The 21016-nt window shown below is 37.0% G+C and overlaps 1 protein-coding gene across 3 annotated transcripts in view; it reads right to left on the reverse strand.

The window, feature by feature from the left end:
• OTOGL (otogelin like) overlaps positions 1-20624 on the reverse strand; it is a gene marked incomplete at both ends in the record, with an annotated part of 129943 nt that extends 109319 nt beyond the window's left edge. For 2 of the 3 annotated variants that reach the window (XM_080811915.1, XM_080811913.1), the window contains 8 exons: positions 1142-1347; positions 4819-4940; positions 9597-9751; positions 11332-11430; positions 13376-13442; positions 18402-18450; positions 19430-19469; positions 20549-20624. In XM_080811915.1, the coding sequence (XP_080668041.1) occupies positions 1142-1347; positions 4819-4940; positions 9597-9751; positions 11332-11430; positions 13376-13442; positions 18402-18450; positions 19430-19469; positions 20549-20624 (814 nt within the window). Of the gene's footprint in view, positions 1-1141; positions 1348-4818; positions 4941-9596; positions 9752-11331; positions 11431-13375; positions 13443-18401; positions 18451-19125; positions 19185-19429; positions 19470-20548 lie in introns of those variants that run through there. The other variant, XM_080811914.1, reaches the window with a different exon arrangement.
• Between the last annotated feature and the right edge of the window lie 392 nt (positions 20625-21016).

Genomic DNA, 21016 nt, shown 5'->3' on the forward strand with positions numbered 1-21016 from the left:
GTCTCTTAAAACACAATATGGGGTGACACTTCTCTGTGAATTGTATACTATAAAACATACATATGACATAGCATTTTTACAAGTTAAGTCAGTTTCTCACACATTTATGTAAGCATGGGATTGGAAGCCAGTAAGGTCTGTAATCCAACCCTGACAATACCATTTACAAGCTGTGTTGCATTGGGCACATCCCCTTGAGTCCTCATTGTACAATTAAGAAAATGCCAGCCACCTTACAGGATGATGTAAGTGTTGGGAATAATATAGCTACATGTTCATATTAACTGTTACTATAAATAGTATCAAGGTATATTGTTATTATTACTGACAACACTATGAACTCAGAATAATTATATCTCTATTTTACAGCTGAAAATAACTGAACATCAGAGAGATTAAATGAGTTCCCTCAAGTTACACAACATGTAAGCGTTGGAGGAAGATTCACAGTCTAGAGTGCTGATATTAAGAACAGTATTCTTTATCCCACCTTGAAATGTGGACCTAAATTGTAACTGTGTCCTGTGATTCTTATTCTGTTTCCATTCCACACTAGTATCTAAATTGAAAGAGAACCCATTTTTAATGGCACACTGAGATTAGTTTCATGACTTAGTATAAGTAGATAAATGATGGTATGTACGTCATTATACATAATAAAAAAAAAAAAAACCTTTCCAAGTTCTTATTCAGCTTTTATAAGTTCTGTTCACATTATTATCTTTACAAAACCATTATTTGGTAGTCAATGAATTCATTCCTATGAAGACTAGATGCAAAATATCTTCTGTCCAAAAGTAGATAAGTTTGTTTCAAATGGGTTTGAATCACTAAAAGATAAGCCCAGACAAGGGAGGAGTCTGTTTCGTTCACTGATGTATCCCAAGCTCCTACAGCAGGGTCAGACATAAAGTCAATGCTCATTTAATATTTGTTACATGAGTAAGACTTGTATCTTAATTTAGTAAATGTAAACCAGCTTACGGTTTCTATTCAATATTCACTTAAAATCACTGTAGAAGGCAAGTGATAGCTTCTAATTTTACCCAACCTGGGATGAGTTGCACTCTTGATACAAATAGCTCGGTCGGTGAGGGAAGAGGACCTCAGAAGTACCACACATTTCTTCCACTGCACTTACCTTGTTGAATGATAAAATCATCAGATTGAATGTCATTGTAGTTTCCACATAAACCACACGATTTCCCTTTATGCTCCTGAGACAGTTTGAGGTAAATTCCAGATATTCCATCCCAGGCCAATGAAAAACCAAAGGTTGTTTTCACCAGAATATAGTCAGCTAGTTTCTCAATGAAAACCTGCCCAACAGTCTGAGGCAACGTTAAACTTGAAAAATAGAATAAAGGCAATTTAAGAATTATGATGACGAATTCATTACACATGATAAATTTCTTTCTTCAAGTGACTGAATAAAATATCATTATTATTCAAAATTACTGAATGAACTATGCAGCTAGATTTCCCAAGCAGCCATCTCAGAGGAAATCTCAACATTTTGGAAAAATTCAATATTGAAATAAAAAGACAACCAAAATTGGTACCTGTTTTCCCCACTGGCAAAGATGTTCTACATATAATTGGATGTTTTATCCAACTGACAAAAAATACATTTCTGCTAAATATCAATGATTTTATAAAACTGAAAAATAACCTTGTCTATTTAGAATAATGAGAGCTTAAATGTATTTATTTTTATCTAGAGAGTACAAGATAATCTAAAAATGCCAGACAACAATTTTGAAGTAAGGAGAAACAATGGTGCAAATAGGTAAAAACACTAAATTCAGACTTTGTCTAATTTTGTTTTAAACTTGGCTGTGAGGAAATAGGAGCTTCTATCCCCAAAATGTCACCTTGGCAGAAGTCATTGTTTTCCAAAAGAAAAATGTTTGGGCATGATTAATTAGAATTTGCATTTTTAATGCTTCAAAGTATATTATTAGGAACATAAAATACCTTGTTATACAGTATTACGTAGGGGTTATAGTCAAACTTTTCAAATTGGATGTAATTAAACCTATTTAAACAAAAGTCACATTGAATATTTAAATTCCTGTTCCAATGTCCAGTCTTTCTACTTTTCACAAACATGGACACATAGAAAGGAAGTGGGAAAAATGGGAGACTTGAAGAAAACTAAGCAACTGGACATTTTAAAAGTACAGTAAATCACCTAAAATATTTTTGAAAAGTCACTGATCTCGTTCCATCCATGAAAATTACAGAAAAGAGCAGGCACTAATAATTAAGAAAATGGAAGGAAAAAATCATTTTTATTAAAATAGCCATGCTAAGTGAAACTTAAAAACTATGAGTGAGGAGGGAGGTTAGTTAGTATGTTCATACATTTCTCTTAAACACTTCAAATTAGTGAGTTCCTTTCCAGAAAGAGTATGCTCCATGGAATAAAAATTGTAAAATCAAACATACTCACTAACAAAATGGTAATTCCCAAAGAAACAATTCAAAATATCTGCAACCACTTGTATAGAGCTGGTTGCAAATCACTTTTTATGCAGGATTAGTTATAAGAATAAAAAAATAACTAAACTTTACCCTGAAGGACAAATATGACTGCAGTTAACTACTACCGTAACTTATTCTTATTAAAAATTATAAGCATGAGAAATTCCTATTAAATTCACAGTAAAAGTCTGTATGAGTAATGTCATTTAAATTTGCAAGTTTATAAAAGCTATGTTTGAAAAAAGTAAATCATGTTTTATAAAGATATTTCTTTGCTACAGAATGTTAAGTGTATGGAGATACAGTTGTTCTGCTGTGGATATTTTTTGGTTTGGTCATTTATCATTTGATTCTTTCACAGCAAATTTGATGAAATACATAATTTTTGAAACTAGAAGATGCCTAACTGTGATTATCCAGCTGTGTATAACATAAAAAGATGCTAGCAGAGATGAGGGATAATAGTAAAAATTACATTATCTACCGTAAATTTAAGAAAAACTCCATGTAACCTAGTCAGGAAACATTCACAATGCAAACTAAAATGAATGTACAAATTAATGCTGAAAATTATTCATGGATTCATATGTACCAAAACCCTTCATTTCACAGGCGAAAGAACCAAAGTCTAGAGAGGTAAGGTGCAATTTGCAGAGACTTGCACTTTTGATTTGATTTGATTTTGGCAAATATTTCTCTAACACCTGCTTTGAGTTAGGCCCTAGGCCAGGTGCAGTATTATTATAAGCAACTTAGCTGAATAATAAGAAAACCATCCTCCTTCCATCATACAAATCATACAAATGGAATCTCTCATACAAATGGAAATCCTCAAAGAAATATTTTCTCTGAGATTTAACGAAGAGTTAGTATTCCTGAAAATCTACTTGAAAGGTGTTTTTGTTTTATAAGACACAATATTTTATTTTAAAGAGCCCATTATGTTACCCCAAATCCCATATAAGGAATTCTAAATTACTATTTAAATTCAGCTCCAAAAAATACATATGCAGTTGCATTATTATCCCATTCAAAAGGCACAGGTTTCTTTTCTAAGAAAATGAGAAGTACAGAACCCAGATGATCAAGAAAATAAGCCTGAGAGAGGTGAGAGACTGCTTGGGGTCCCCTGACTGTGACAAAGCCTAGGTCAGTACTTGGCTGCCTGGTGCTTCATCCAAAACCCTTTATGCTATCACCTGCTGCCTCTTGAGGAATCCAAACTGAGAAAAAAGTACACAGGTTGGTAAGACTGGAAAGACTCTCCAGGGTTCAAATGAATTCTTTTTTTTTTTTTTAAGATTTTATTTATTTATTTGACAGAGCGAGAGAGATCACAAGTAGGCAGAGAGACAGACAGCGAGAGAGAAGGGGAAGCAGGCTCCCCACCAAGCAGAGAGCCCGACACGGGGCTCGATCCCAGGACCCTGGGACCATGACCCGAGCTGAAGGCAGAGGCTTAACCCACTGAGCCACCCAGGCGCCCCTCAAATGAATTCTAAATGACAGACAGAATTGTTCCATCCCAATTTTACTTTTTCTGCCATAGCTCAGCCAAGAAATCTTAAAATTGACTAATTCTATATTTATTTAGATTAGAAGGTGGATTATTCCACAGTATTCCAAACTTACATATGTAAAACCTTTCTTCAAACTAATAACACTCCCTCCCCCCGCTTCCCCCAAACTCTCAGGTCTTATTCTTGGTAGCTAGGAAGGCAAAACTGGGCCTTTCTCTGATCTATTCGAGAAGGCCAGTTATTTATTGGCTCTGAATCTTTGTCAGAATACTAACGGAAAGTCTCAAGTGACACCCAAGTCTCATTCATACACATTTGGAAAAGACTTCCACAGGTTTAGTTACATTTTAAGTAACTGCGAAGGAAGAAAGGGAGGGAGGGGGGAAGGGAAAGAGGGAGAAAGGGAGTGGGGAGGGAGGAAGAAAGAGGGGAGGGAGGGAAGATGAAAGAAAGAGAGAAAGAGAAAGAAAGAAGAAAAGATTTAAGAAAGAGGGCAAGTATAATTGAAGAGTTGAACTATGAAGATTTCTCCTGAATCTCCTTAGGAAAAAGATGTGATAATCTCATCTGTACCTGTGCAAACCTAAGTGTATCCTACACAAACATTAGGGGGGTAAAACTGGTTAGGTTCTGGTCACCTGATTGGCCTCAGAGCTTGCCGAATTTTAATGTCTGTATGATATAACTTTAAGGTTATTGGTTGACAGAAATCCTTTCTTCTACTCCCCATAATTCAATTTCAAGCATGACATGTTTGGAAATTCTACCAGTCCATGGTGTTATTTTCATTATATCATTGATCATATCTTACCTGATTCCATCCTTTTTTATTTCATGCCCATAAATACGAATTTCCTCTTGGTCTGAAAAGAACAAGCTGATTGACCGGTAACAGGAATACACTGGACCATGGCACTTAGGGCTATTATGAACCTTGAAGGGGGGAAAAATAGAAAGTATTGGAACCAACAAGATATGGAGGCCTTCATTTGAGTTCCCAGAGTCACAATGCCTGTTTACAGTTCTCCAGCACTGTTAGACCAATGCCACTTTACAAAATTACAAACATTTAGGATTTTCAAGAGAAAAAAAAAAAAAGATTTATCAAAGAAATTGGACAACAAAATTAACTTTTTAAAGTACAAGATAATTCAGCAAATTTTTTTAAAGATTTTATTTATTTAGTTGACAGATAGAGATCACAAGTAGGCAGAGAGGCAGGCAGGTAGAGAGAGAGGAGGAAGCAGGCTCCCCGCTGAGCAGGGAGCCCGATGTGGGGCTCCATCCCAGGACTCTGGAACCAGGACCTGAGCTTAAAGCAGAGGCTTTAACCCACTGAGCCACCCTGGCACCCCTCAGCATATTTTTTAAATGAGCTGAATCTTTACATGTTGAGTCTCAACATTCTTTTTTTCTCTTTCAAGGTTTTATTTAAATTCAAGTTAGTTCACATACAGTATAGTATTGGTTTCAGAGGTAGAATTTAGTGATTCATCAGTTGCATACAACACCCAGTGCTCATGACTTCAAGTGCCCTCCTTAATGTCCATTACCCAATTACCCCACCCCCACCCACCTCCCCTCCAACAACCCTCAGTTTGTTCCCTATAGTTAAGAGTCTCTTATGGTTGGCCTCCTTCTCTGTCTTAATCTTATTTTATTTTTCTTTCCCTTCTCCTATGTTCATCTGTTTTGTTTCTTAAATTCCACATATGAGTGAAATCATACGGTATATGTCTTTCTCTGACTGACTTATTATTTTAAAGATACCTGGTATGCACTAGAAAAAAATTAATTCTGACAAGAAGACAGTAGAGCACCACAAAGAAACACATTCGTAGTTTTCATGTCCATGTCATGTTAGAGACTCATGAATTGGAGCTCTATACAATGCAATACCCAGAGGTTGCAAAAGTGACTAACAACCTCACTAAAAATAAAATTGCTCTAAAAATAAAATAATATTTTAGGAAAGACAAAGATTACTTCTCAAAATTTGATGGGAAATTTAGTTTAGGGAAAGAAAGAAAGAGAAAAGGAAGGGAAGGGAAGGGAAGGAAGAAGGAAGGAAGGAAGGGAGGGAGGGAGGAAGAGAAGAAGAGAAAGAGAATAAAGAAAACAAGAAGAGAAGAAAGGAGAAGAATGTAAGATTATCTTACTCTATTCCAAAGTTAATTTCAAGGGTTCAAAAAGGAAAGTATAAATAAATATCTGACAATATTGAGAAGAAATTTATGGAGCTAAAGAGTTTGAAGAAAAAAAATTAGTGATGAGAGTATAAAAGTGTCACGAACATATATGTGTAATATGTAAATCACAATAATAAACCACATATCATTTAACCTGAGATGATGATACAGCTCTGTAAAGAAGAGGGAAGGAGAGTGAGGAGAGTGTGTGTGTGTGGTGGGTATGTGTGTGTGTGTGTGTGTGTGTGTGTGTGTGTGTGTGTTAGGGGCAGGAAGGGTGACATAACAAAGATGATTCCATCTTCTGTAGTAGGAAATGACTGAGTAAGGCTTAACTTGAAAGATAAAGAAATAATAGCATATTTGGACATGAAATTTAAGAGCCAGAAGAAACAGCTTAAGGAGTTGAAGCAATTGCCTTTGGGAGACAGATTTTAGCTAAGGTTGGGAGTGAAAGCAAGCAGGGACTACATTTTTGCTTCACATGCCTTAGATAAATTTTTAAAACCATGTACAGGTGTTATTTTTATAAAAGTAAAATTAAATTTAGTTAGAATATGATCAGGAATAGAAAAAGGATATATGCATAAAGATGTTGACTGATGTATGTATTAAAAGACTGAAAAAGGGCGCCTGGGTGGCTCAGTGGGTTAAAGCCTCTGCCTTCAGCTCAGGTCATGATTCCAGGGATTGAGCCCCACATTGGGCTCTCTGCTCAGCAGGGAGCCTGCTTCCTCCCCCCTCTCTCTCTGCCTGCCTCTCTGCCTACTTGTGATCTCTGTCTTTCAAATAAATAAATAAAATCTTTAAAAAAAAAAAAGACTTAAAATATTTTTTTAAAATCTAAATTTCTAAAACAGGGCATAAGTAAAGATTTTGACTATTCCATAAATTGTAACAAAGATAGCTAACAAAATTTTGGTTTTTCAAGAATATTTGACATGGAAGAAACTTCTTAACATAATTACCAGGTGAAAATCTCAGATAGAAAATTATACATAGTCTGATTTCAAGATTATAAATGTGTTTAAAATTCAGAGAAAAAAGAGTAGAAGAAAATATGTGAAGCCATTAGCAGTGCTAACTCTATTTTTAAATTTTTATTTAAATTCTAGTTAGTTAACATACATGGTAGTATTGGTTCTAGGAGTAGAATTTAGTGATTCTTCACTTACATACAACACCCAGTGCTCATCATGACAAATGCCCGCTTTTATAGCCATAACCCTCTAGACCATCCCCCACCCTCCTCTAACAACCCTCAGTCTGTTCTCTGACCTTAAGAGTCTATTATGATTTGCTTCCCTAGCTCTCTTTTCCCCCCTCCCATACGTTCATCTGTTTGTTTCTCAAATTCCACGTATGAGTGAAATCATGTGGTATTTGTCTTTCTCTAACTGACTTACTTTGCTTAACATAATACTCTCTATCTTCACCCATGTCATTGCAAATGGCAAGATTTCATTCTTTCTGATGGCTGAGTGATATCCTGGAAAAAACAATATGGAGGGTCCCCCAAAAGTTAAAAATAGAACTATCCTATGACCCAGTAATTGCACTACTAGGTATTTACCCAAAGAATACAAAAATACAGATTCAAAGGGATACATGTAGCCTGATGTTTACAACAGTATTATCTACATTAGCCAAAGGATGGAGAGAGCCCAAATGGCCATCGACTGCAGTCTATATAGCAGTAGTTCAAACACTATTTTTATAGACTTCTCTGAAATTTTTTAAATTTTCTACAAGAAAAGTGAACTACTTCAAGAAGTATAAAAGACACACGAGAATTTTGTTGTGAAAGATTAGACTAATTTTTGAGTAAATCCACTTACATGTCATCTTATAACTTGTAGTTTGTTAAGAGGTTTAAGTTTATCAAAGGTGAGAACAGGGACACCTGGGAAGCTCAGTCGGTTAAGTATCTGCCGTAGGCACAGGTCATGATCTCAGGGTCCTGGGATCAAGCCCCACATTGGCACCCTGCCTAGCGGGGTGTCTACTTTTCCCTCTCTCTCTGCCCCCTCCCCAACTTGTGTTCTCTCTCTCTCAAATAAATAAATAAAATCTAAAGAAAGAAAGAAAGAGAGAGAAAGAAAGAAAGGTGAACTATTTCCATAATCAGGGGAAAGATGACATTTAAAATGAATGGATTTGTTGCCTAGAAAGAAAATTCCACCAGCTAAAACATAGCCAAGTGGAAACAAAATTAGCTCTGGGAGCACAGTTCAGCATTGTGTGCTATTATCAAAGGATAGATTATCTAGTTGACACTTTATTCTTCAGAAGGGTGAGACTCTGGACAAGAACATTTCAATGAGGGAGTCAGAAGGTGTTTGAGTGATAAACCCAGTGAGAGAGTGGAGGAGAAACAGACAGTAAGTGGCTGAAAACAGGAGCCCTGTCAATACTGAAGATGCATGCCACTGACTTCCCTATCTAAAGAGACAGAGGATTTTTTTTTATCCTTATGCCTCATAAGTTAACTTTTAGTAGACCTCATTTCCTTTCTGGGTCACAAGGCTTTTGTTGCTCTTAAAAAACTTGAAAGCCTACTTTTTAAAATTTGCACCACCTAGGAGAGGAGAATTTAGGCAACTTCAATTTAAGTTAGAAGGGAAAAAGAAAAAGAAAAAGAGGTTTGAACAAATGATGCCTATGGAGAGTTCTAGCTTTAGAACAGGATAGCACAGCTGTCTCATGACTCTGCTTGGAGATAGCTGGAAAGTCAGGGCAAGAGAGTGAGACAGGGAAAAAGTCCCTGACTTTTTTACTTCAAATAGAGCCACTCTGCAGCTTGCATTCTGAGCAGTCTCTTAGGAATTCTTCCAAATCAAGAGTTCAGCTAAACACTATCTCTCTGCACTCAATTATACAGTATGAACCAACCTAGTAAGTGCCTGTCTCTATGTCCTTGGACCTTGCTTCTGTGCTCCATTTCCTGAACGCCAGTCTCTGATCACACTAAGGGGTGCCTTCAAAAAAAAATTAATCCAGGGGAACATCACAACGGTAGCATCAGGAAGGAAATCTGTATGAGCAATTTGGTTAGTGTCCAAACCCACACCCTCTTCAAAATGTTTGAATAAAATCCGAATAATGGGGATATCAACCAGAAGTGATATTATGACATTGTAATATAGACATTTTGCATTACCTATAACTCTCGCCCACATGGATCCAAACCCTTCTTCTCCCAGTCCAAAGCTCCATCTCAATTTAGCTACAAATTGGGTCCATCCCATTAAAAACGAATCCTTCTCCTTCCCCAATCAGAGCCCCAAGTATTTGTGCTATGATTGTTATATATTTTCCATCATTTGTGCACTCCTTTAAAAATATAGACTTTGCCAGGAAAAAAAAATCTTTAAGTTAATTGTGCCCTACGATCACCTACCCATACAGTGTACTGAGGCTCCAAATTACCACAGTCCTTTGCAAAAATGTAAGAACAGTTTCCTGGGAAATAATAGTAAATGCCATCAAAAGTTTCAAAGTGGTACTGTCCCCAGGTTTTGCAAATCCCATCTCTGCCATTGCCCATGTTTGGCACTGAAAAGAAATAAGACAATATTTAATAGAATAAAAGAAATTATATCCTGTTTCTGGCAAGGTTCAGTAATGGTAGGTGATTTCAATTTTCATGAAAACAAATATTTTCTTTTTTGGTGATCAATATCACAGAAAGAAACAACCAATATAAAATTTTGAGTTGTTCTCAAAACTATTAAACTCTCCTAAAGGAAAATATGGTCTCCAAGTTGTTTTGAAGAAAGGTTTTGTGTTAGAAGCATCTTTAAATTTTGCTTCCAGAAGAAGACTAGAAGAAAATAGTAAGGAAAATGATACAGTAAAAGAAGGTAATAGAGATAAAACAAACACAGTGACTTAGAAAAGAAAGAAATGTTATCACCGAGTGCCCTAAAAGATTTGCATAAGCAGCACTGGAGTGTTCCAGACTCTGCAATTCTTTCAAAAATATCTCAATAGTATTCACAGAGAAAAATAACCACTGACAAAAGAAAGATCATGTTTATATGTCTGAGACCTTGGGATGGGGAGCATTAGTCATCCAAAGGATGCTGGAATTTAGGAATTCATAGCCTTAAACTGGCCAAATTTCAAACAATATTCATCTTAAATCATACAACTTCATTTCATATTGTCTTTGTGACTACCTCCCTTCTTCCCTTTGTGGATAACCCTCTATTCTATATTAATTTTCTAGATCCTTCCCTTTAGAATAATATGGAAATCAATGACCTTTACCGAGCACTCAATATAAAACATTTTAATGCATGCTGCTGTAGGGAGCACAGAGATAAGGCACAATCATTGCCTCTTTTTTTTTTTTTTTTTTTTGTAATTTTATCTAAATTTTTTAGCCTTGACCAACATTGTCCTTTTCAGGAAAAAACAGAGCGATTCATTGTTCAGTCTTCTCTGACAGTATGCTTTACCTCCGTTGCAGATTTTCACAGAATCTTGTACTTTCCTTTATAGCATGTGGTATAAGTATAATGAATATGTATCCCTTATGCATTGTTCCTTTTTCTAGACTGTAACCTCCCAGAGGGCAGAAACATGTCTATATTACTCACTATTGTATCCCCAGTGCCAGGTCTGGGATTAAGTAGGTACTCCATAAATACTTATTAAACAAATTAATATTTATCCTTATTGAGGTAGAAGCCTATCCCAGACACTGTGGTTAAAAATGTTTTAAAGAACCCTCTGCCTTTGAAGAACTCTCAAAACTGTGTCTATTTCATATACAGAATGTCCAATTAATTCAAAGTAAGAAAAAAGAATGGCTCCAAATAATAAGTCTAATTTATAAAGCAAAAACAGAAATGAGTAAGAACCTGGTTTAATGGACTGATATCATCCATCCATGAAATGGGGAAAAAAAAACAAACTTGAGGAAGTAGTAGAGATCAGTGAGAAAGGAAAGTGGACATATGCATTTTTTCTTTTTTTAACATCATTGCTAAATTGTGGGAATGAATTATGGACACAAGTTAATGCATAATACGATTGCCTCAATTCCCAGTGCATGAACACTGATGTAGCCAATTACACCTTAAAGTTCTCCTTGACTTATAATTCTCTCAAGTAGCCCTGAAACTTACCAATCTGGCACCGTGTCCCAAGTGCCTGAAATATTTGACAGTCACATGTACCAGTCTTAGAACAGAAAGCTCCGTTAAGGCATTCATGAGGACAAGAACCTGAAGGACAAAAAAAAAAAAAAAACAAGTTATCTTCTGGTGTGCATCAGTTCTTATAAACATAATATGTCAAGATTTAGCTTGGACTAACTGTAACCATTATTAATTCAAACAGAACCCTGGGCTTCTTGCCTTGATGAGCTAAAGAATTAAGCCCATCGAGTCTCTATCTAGTTCATTTCATTATGTGTGCTGTGAAACAAGAAAGACAAGCTTTCACATCTCAGACTACCCTGAGAGCAAAGGTTAGCTTCCTTCAAGCAATTGAAAGGTCAAGTTCCCATGTAAGGAATCCCTGTCCCAGATGATGAGAACCAGAAATGAGCAAGCTGCAGAAGATTCCATTGACGGAGTTTGGCCCGGCTGCACGTCCAAAGGGTTCCATCTCCAGGAATGAGTGTTGTCTTAAAGAAGTGTCCATCGTTAGCTCAGGGAATCAAAGTATTAAAAAACCCAAACAGAAACTCTCATTTCTGAGAAGAAGAAATAAACATCTCTTTTTTTTTAAATTAACATATAATGTATTATTTGTCTCAAGGGTATAGGTCTGTGAATCATCAGTCTTACACGATTCCCAGCACTCACCATACCATATACCCTCCCCAATGAAGAATTAAACATTTCATTTGAAGTGTGTGTGTTAATTATTAATTAATTAATTAATTATTAATTAAACAGTTAAATAAAATTAATTAATTAATTAATTAATTAATTAAACGGGTCTGTGAATCATCAGTCTTACACGATTCCCAGCACTCACCATACCATATACCCTCCCCAATGAAGAATTAAACATTTCATTCGAAGTGTGTGTGTTAATTATTAATTAATTAATCTTCAGGCTCCATTACAAATAATACATTCTTTCTGACCCATACTTAATTTTAATGGGGTCTAAACCAAAGTCATGGCCAGCCATCACCAAAAATATTTTTTTTCGTGGAAAGAAACATTGCCCCAAAGGATTCTGTTGAAAGAGGAAGCAAGAAACCATGAGCTCCTGAGTAAGTTTTGAAAATGCAAATGAACCACAGTGAAAACTTTTCCTCTAATAAGGAGAGAGGACAGGGAGGAATAGGCAAATTTCAAACAGGAAGAATTTAAGTAACACATCAAGAGAATGAGAACACATCTTCGAGTCACCACAAAGTGGTACCTCTCTGGACTACGTTAAGGTCGTGGAAGACAGTTAACTAGCTGAGATGATTAAACCCAATTCTGCCCAAGTCAAGAATTAGAAAACGCCATTGTCCTTCTACCTTTAAGACCCACTGAGCTAAAACATCTCTTTACATTGAAACACCTACAACTCTCTAAGGATGTCTTAACTGAGGAAAAATGAGCTGTTTCAATTTTGATCATCAATACAGGTAAAAATTTGTGTTTTTCACAAATTTAAGTGAAGTTTCTTCCCCTTTAAATTTTGTCTTAGAGCACAATCTTACAATTTTTACAATAAATAAACAAATGCCTAAACACCTAGACAAACACATGTATCTCCTTCAAAAATTTATCTACAAGCCCTGTTTATTCTCCTGAAAACAACTATCAAACCAAAACTAGCCAGGAATTGCTATATTTTGAGTAAAATGAAAAAATTGAATTAAAGTTCAAGTTCTCATCAGCATTCTGCTTAATGAAAATGGGAAATGGATAAGCAAAAATAAGGAGGCCAAGGAAACAAGGAGCCAGGAAATGATGCAGAAAAAAACTGTTTGATACCCAGATACTTCCTGATCATGGAGTTATCAGCCTACTCTAATTGTTTAACCCTGCTTATTTGTAAATGTAATTCAAATTTGTACATGAAGTGAACTTAACTGTTCCCATTATTACCACCCTGGCTCAGTTTCCTCCTTGCATTAAATGGCAATAGTTAATTCAATAATTCCCTCAAAGGGGACTTTCAAGAAAGCAAATACAAAAATAAAGGTGTGACACCGACCTTTTATTTTGCTCTCACCCCAATTAATAGCTTCATGGAAGAAATATCTTGAAGACGTTGCTTCCAACTTTGAAAAACAGAAATAAGAATTCAAGACAGTTAAATTATTTAATTCAAACCCAATAAGCAAATCAGGAAGTCTGGAAATAGCTACAGATACAGAAATTATGAATTGTTGACTCTATTTTGTTGGCTTCTGGAGGCAACCAAGGAGGCTCCCAGAAGAACCCTTTGTGGTTAGAGGACATGACCTCAAGGTTTGGTTTTGCCTCTTACCTGACTTTGACGAGTCTCTGTCCTCTCTGAGCTCTTTCTTCTCCTGCCTCCCTGTCCTCCTTGAAAAAGAACCTGGGTGGAGTCTAATCTTTGCATTAACGGACTGCTTTGCCTACAGAAGAAGCTCTTCTCTGATATTTCCAAGCACAGATGGGGCTGGAGAAAACACATGGGGCTGATAGACCAACAGATGGGGACATCCACACTGCCTGCAGAGCCATCTGTGAGGACACCATCCTCAGAAGCTTCTGCTGCTACAGAGAGAGTGTCCCCCCTCAGTCTCCAAAGAACTGACACTTTAAAGTCCGTAGAACATTCAAATGTATCTTCTTATAGATTCCCCACCACTTTAGGGTAATGGTTAAGAGTATGAATTATGGGGCACCTGGGTGGCTCAGTGGGTTAAAGCCTCCGCCTTCGGCTCAGGTCATGGTCTCAGGGTCCTGGGATTGAGCCCCGCATTAGGCTCTCTGCTCAGCAGGAAGCCTGCTCCCCGCTCTCTCTCTCTGCCTACCTCTCTGTCTGCTTGTGATCTTTCTCTCTGTCAAATAAATAAATAAAAATCTTAAAAAAAAAAAAGAGTATGAATTATGGAATCAGAGAAATCTGGTTGAGAGTCCTGAGTCTTCCAGTCCATATTCTTAGACAAGTTCCCTAAACTCTTAAACAAAAAAAAGTTTTCTAACCTCTTAGCGCCTTCTTTCATTGTCTGTAAAATGGGAATGATGGGTACCTACTTAATTGTGCAGTTATGACAATAAATTCAAATAATGTATGTAAAAATTCTGGTGTAGTGCCTCACATAGAGAGAATTAGCAATAAAGATATTTATATTAATCTAAGCAATCCTGATAAACCTTAAGATTTCTGGAAGTCAATAGAGCTTACTAGCAAATAACTGTGGATTACTGAAACTAATTAATTAAGGATTTTTATTCAAACTCAGTGACAATTTAGTGTATGGTCTAAAGCAATGTCCTTTCAAATAGGATTTCTATGTTCATCAGAAGAACATACACTCCCAAAGCCTGCCACGTAATTGTCAAATTGAGTACCAGATGTTGTCAGAAAAACTGGAAAGGGTTAAGACAAGAAAAGAGCGGTGATGGGAATGTGACTTCAGGTCCAAAGTCCTACCTCAACAAATCCTGGTCTCCTTTCCACACAAAGAGTTTTATTTTAGTATTTTCCAGCGAAGTACTTTTTCTTTTAATAGCCAAACCTCCTCCAAGTCAGAGAAGAGGACTTCCACACTCTCACTCAACTTCAACACTCCTTTCGAAACTCCTTGCTTAATACTATGCCTCCAAGTTCACTGTTTCCTGTTCTTATTTCTCCCAGGTTTCATCCTCACTGCTCAATCTCTCCTTTCTGCTTTTGCCTCTGTCTTCAAATTAAGTTAAACTCACAACAGTGTCTGACTTTGATTCCCCAAGACAGTAAATATTATCCTGTCTGTAGCCATCTTGTTTCCAACTGCCTACCTCTAGCACAGCCACCAATAATCCTGGGCACCAAAATCTGACTTCAGCTCCAGTGAATTATCTGCGATGCTCACTAAAAGTGTACAGTGGCTTCAACTCTGCCTCATACAGGCTTATAACCTTGAACAAATTGTTTAACCTATGCAGCTTCAGTTTCCCAATCTATAAAATGGAATAAGAGTAGAATTGTATTCAATGAAATGGAGAGAGTAAAGCCCCAATAGTAGAGCTGGGCACACAACAAGGGTTGTAAATGCTACCTAATTTAATTATTGGGCAAAAACTGAATACATCAGACAAGAATAGACCAAGGCTAGAAATACAATTTTTTTGACCCAACTCAGGCTACACCTCCATGGAAATGACAACTGCTCAACATGCCAGCCTTCTGGCCGCAGAAGCATCCTAGTTACCTTGGCAACCTAACAACCACATGTTTCGTGCATCATTCCACATTTCACCAATACTAACGCAAGATCCGTACATAGCTTTTACTTTTTTAACCAACCTGAACTCATAATGGCATCTTACATTTATAATTGGGAACACTTTTGTTTTTGAGTCATATAAATAATGGCAACTAATGGCATCTTAGATACGATGAACAAGCTGCACAGAAATAGTTTCTTTACTCGCCTACCTTCACGAGGCATTGAGTATCTAGGCAATAAGCACCGTTATTCATTTTATGTCTCTAGCACCATCTCTTGAATGTCGTCAACAAATAACAACTGAGTTGAATTTAGGCATTATTCAAATAGGAATGATCTGCCTGCCAAGCCTGTTCAGAACCGTGACTATAAAAGATTCTGTTGAATCTCCCTCCGCATCCTCTCAGCCCACCTGCATCCGGGTTTCTGTACACATCAAGACCCTTCAGCTTCAAGCACTGGTTTCTTTCTGTTTCTGCCTCAGGGCAAAATCCAAGTAGGAGAGACCACAGAAAACGCCTCCCTGTGGATAGAAGGTCTCCCAAAGGCCACACCTCAACCAAGGAGAGACAGGAATCAGTAGATAAGTACGGGCAACTTCCCCCATCCCTTGGAGAAACAATTCCACAACTCATTCTACACAGCTCTTCAGGGGGCTCCCCACCAAGACTGAGCCCCAGGAGCCCCTCCATAACATACTCTGTAAGATCTGCTCCCCCTCCTGGTCTCACTTTTCTATCCCCCATCAAATAAATTAGCTGCACCTTAGTCTGCCTCAGCACCTGCTTTTAAGAGACAAATTTTGAAATTAACACAAATGCAAAAGAATTCCAGGCAGTGGGTGCCTGCATTCACATAACCGATAAAAAGTGGCAGCCCATTCTTCCTCCTTGCTGATAACATCTCCACAGGACAGTGAGAAGCACAGAGAAACCGTCTTTAGATGAGAAATCTAGAGAAAAATTTGTGTGGCACAGAAATACACCACAGGCAGGGGTCCGTGTCTCCCCTTTCTTGGCTCATTGTGCATCTCATTGTCAGCATATCTGAATCCTTACTTGCACAGATATCTCTCCACCAATGCTCCATCTTCCTAGAGCAGGAGTCGTGAATCAGTGGACAAGAATGGCCTTATGACAGATGAGATTTCAATCCTAAACAGTGCAGTGTGAGATTATGACCTCACTGCCTTTCTTCTTCAGTGTTTCTTCTTTTAAAACTTGTTCAGATATTGGGGCGCCTGTGTGGCTCAGTGGGTTAAGCCTCTGCCTTCAGCTCGGGTCATGATCTCAGGGTCCTGGGATCGAGCCCCGCATCGAGCCCCGCATCGAGCCCCCCATCGGGCTCTCTGCTCCGCAGGGAGCCTGCTCCCAACTCTGCCACCCGCCCCCCCGCCTGCCTCTCTGCCTACTTGTGATCTCTGTCTCTCTGTCAAATAAATAAATAAAATCTTTAAAAAAAAAAAAAAAAACTTGTTCAGATATTACATAATGTTGGTGCATGTTCTCTAGCTGCAGGACATTGAAGAGCCGGTGTAGGCGGCCTGCTCTTCATTCTTTCTAAAAGGGAACTCAGGACAAGGTAAGTGTGTTCCTCACCTACTAACCAAAGGTACCTCCGTTGGGGTAAATTAGACAAATTCTAGAAATATCTAAATGGACAATAGTATAATCCATCCAGAGGTCACTTTATGTGACAACTTTGGGGTATATTTCACAGATTTTGACACTGGTGGGCTCGCTAAAATGCAGTTTCTTCAAAATTGGATTTTCTACTGAGTCATGCTGATGTCTTCTTGTGGATAACATGGTCAACCGACAAACATGTAGTTAAATCTCTCAGAGAAAAGCCATTTTAACCACTTCACATGATACATAAGTACTTACGTAAACGAAACACTTTTTAAGGAAAAAAAAAAAAGTGTTGCCATTCCAGGCTTTTGCCCCTCTAACTACAAAAAAAAACCTATTTTGAATAAGAATAAATTAGTTCTGTCCTCTAAACTGTCAAATCCATCTTCATTTCTCTTTAATTAACACCAAAAATATAAAAATTCAGGCCTTTACCAGAAAATACTAGCAGAATTGATTGCAGTTCAGGATTTGACAAAGGTCTCCTTAAATACATAAGCCATTTGTTATATAAATACCCAAATCACATTATTTGCCCACACGTGTCTTGAAGTTAGGATTCTCTATTTTCCCAACTGTTTTTTACAGAGAAATATATTTTTTAAACCACCTCTTTGAACATTCCAATCAGAGTTTGAAAATATTGCAATTATGTTATCCAACATCCCTTATTGAAGGGGACCTGGCCAAAAGGGCCTTCTTGGATTCAGGGCTACACATCTCTCCAAAAATAAAGATTGCCTCCCCCACAGTGTCTCTCATTGAGATTTGTCATACACTAATACAGCTGTCTGTCAGGACACCAGGCCGCCCCTGACGCCCTTTTGCACCATGTATACCTTTCTCTGCCCCTGCTTACTTGTGTTTGTTCGACTGTCATTGCTGTGATATCGTGCTTAAAATTAATTAATTAAACCAATTAAAAATTTCTGGAAAGTCGATGAGATTAAATCTCCCACACAGGCTGTGAGCCTATCAGTAGGTAACTGAGGTGAACAGCAAAAAATACTCAAGCGAACAAGTCAATGTGAATGGATTTGAGGGTTGCAGAAAAGCAGTGGAGAAGTTACTCTGCCTCTTCTCCTTCCTGTCTCATTTTTAGCATTTATTCCCCTTCACAAAGGCCTCATTGTTGAAGTGACAGCGGAGTCCCAAAGCAGAATGGATTATTTCTCTGCCTCTCTCCATCAGAGGCATAACCTACCTGTGCTGCTAAAAGAGCTCTTTTCTGTCGATTTTCATTAAACCCGTTTCTGGAAGAAAACAAAAAGAACTTGTATAGTCAAAGGCCCCTAGGCAACCTGAACAAGCCTTTCCCAGGAGAGAACTGATGTTTTCCTCCTGATTTCCATCACTTTATCAAAGAGGTCTTTCTTGGTTTAACATTTAAAAGGTCCCCCTCCCCTCTCGGAGGGGTTACGTTTGGGTGGTGGTGGTGTCTCATTTTACAAAACTGAAGAGTGTCCCCAGATCTCTCTAATCTCTGATGTACACTGAATTTTAGGAAGGAACTTCAAGACAGAGAAATAAACAAAATCTTGTAATATTGTAGCACTGACACACACGGTATTTTCTCACATGACTTCATAAAACTGCTGAGGTAAGTATTGGCCAGGAGCACATAAACTTTTTCCAAACATAATACTTCTCTCCCTTTCCATGTCATAAAGCACAGATTCATGTTAATGTGAATAAGCACATCAAATTATGATCTATCAAAATCGAATGATGAATGGAATTCTGCTTTTCATTAAGCAGATCAGTTAAGTCCAAAAATGATTTTCATTATTCAGTGCTAAAACAATGTTATTGTTTTATCATCAAAAATTGCTTTATGTTAAGATATAGCACATTTATAATAAACAATGTATATTAATAATAACTATATAAAAGGGGAGATTACCCAACATAACATCTTTATAAATCACTGAAGTGAAATTAACATCTCCTTAGTATCTATAGTCATTGGACACCACCAAGAACTCATATTGTAATTAAAATTAAAAGAAAGATTTTTTCTTCATAAATAGGGAAATGAATGGCTGATAATTTTTAATTTGTGGAACTGCTTTTAAAGAACACATCTCAAAAAAAAAAAAAAGAACACATCTCATGCCTTTACTTTGTAAAATATCTATTTTTTTTTCAAAAGCAGATACATTTATCTGCTGAGCTATGCTCATTCCCATTAACCTTATGTTTTAGAGGACAGAAAGAACAAGAAATACTCACTTTGATACTTTTGTCAAGATGGATGATCCACAAATATATCCTGCTAGAGATAAATATGTAGAGATAAGAATGGGGAAAAAATTATTCAAATATCTTGGTCTCATGCTCTGGTTATTAAACAGATCATTTTAACCTAGATTCTAAAACATAGACTGAGTTTTGCTATGAGTTAGTTTGCATTTCCTAGTGGATTTTGAGCAGTCAATTTCCTGTGAGACATTTTGTTAATCTGGATAGAAGGAAGAGTGTACCTAGATCCACAGAGACATAATACAGTGGAAGGAGCACTAAAATTAGAGTCAGAGATCCAAGTTTTAGTCTCAGTCCTACCATTTAGTAAATGCCAAGGTTAAGCAAGCTAGCAAACACATCAAAAAAATGATGGTAGTGGACAAGCGCATCTTGAAATTCCCCTTTGGTTCTCCATGCTCTATGACATTTTCTCCTTGGAATTTCAGTCAGTACAAGGACTGGAAGATGGGGTCCATGACCTCGCTAGTCTTCCATTTCGGTAATTTCTCCCACTTCCCCTACAAGCTCCAAAATGCACAGCTCTTTTCAGGGATTAAAAACTAACAAGTGAATGTAAATAAATGCTTTCCCCGTGAGAATATTTTATAAATGTTAATTTATAGATAAAATTGCCATCAAAAATAATTGAAAACAATTCTTAGCCCTAAAAAGATACAGCTCTTCTTACAAACAAGTTTTTACCATTCTCCTTTCAGTTCATGTGTGAAGAAAGTTTAAGTACTCAATTTCTCTGAATTTATTATAAAACTCAAGTGTTTAAGTTATACAGAAAACTACTATAAATCATCTTTTAGAAAAGAAAAAATTAGAATCAGAGTTTCTTCCAGTATAGTTGCCAAGCATGATAAAATCCTAACTTTAAGATTCGAAGACTCAAAAAGTGAAAACCGAAGTTCCAAATCATCTACCTTACTACGAATTTTCAAAAAGGTGGTCCACATGTCATTTAGTATATATCGCTTCTAATGACTCCAAAGTGCTCTTCCTGTCAGTTGCAAGAAAGACTAAAATACAATAAAATCTTTAAAAATAAATAAATAAATAAAATACAATAAAATAAGGTTAGAATTTCATATAGGTTCTTACCTTGTAATGAAAACAGTATATGAAGCAAGAATACACTTCGAGGTATCATTAAATTGAGTTTCCTCACAATGTTCATTTCAGTGGAGCCTTTCTCCCTGAAATGCAACCAAATTGTTGGTCTTTACTATGATGGCATCTTAGGAGTATGTGTATGTGTAGAGGGCTTAAATTCTTGTAAATATAGCTTCGTAGTAAAGCAATTCGAAAAGAAATCCCAGTCTTTCTAACTACATACAGCATCTGAAGCTTTACAGGTTGCAGGCAAGCCTTTGGCTGAGTGTCTCATTAGTGATGCATGGCAGCTGCTTACCTAAGCCCGGATCAGTTACACCCTACCCCACTCCTGCACATCACACACCTTTTTAGGCTATACTAGCCCTTTACAACTTCTAGAGACAGCAGCATCCAAAATACAAAAAGCCTGTTGTTATCTCCTAATGTCACAGAAGATAACCATTATTCCTAATT

This window comes from Martes martes, assembly GCF_963455335.1.
Source record: "Martes martes genome assembly, chromosome: 8".
Taxonomy (NCBI): domain Eukaryota; kingdom Metazoa; phylum Chordata; class Mammalia; order Carnivora; family Mustelidae; genus Martes; species Martes martes.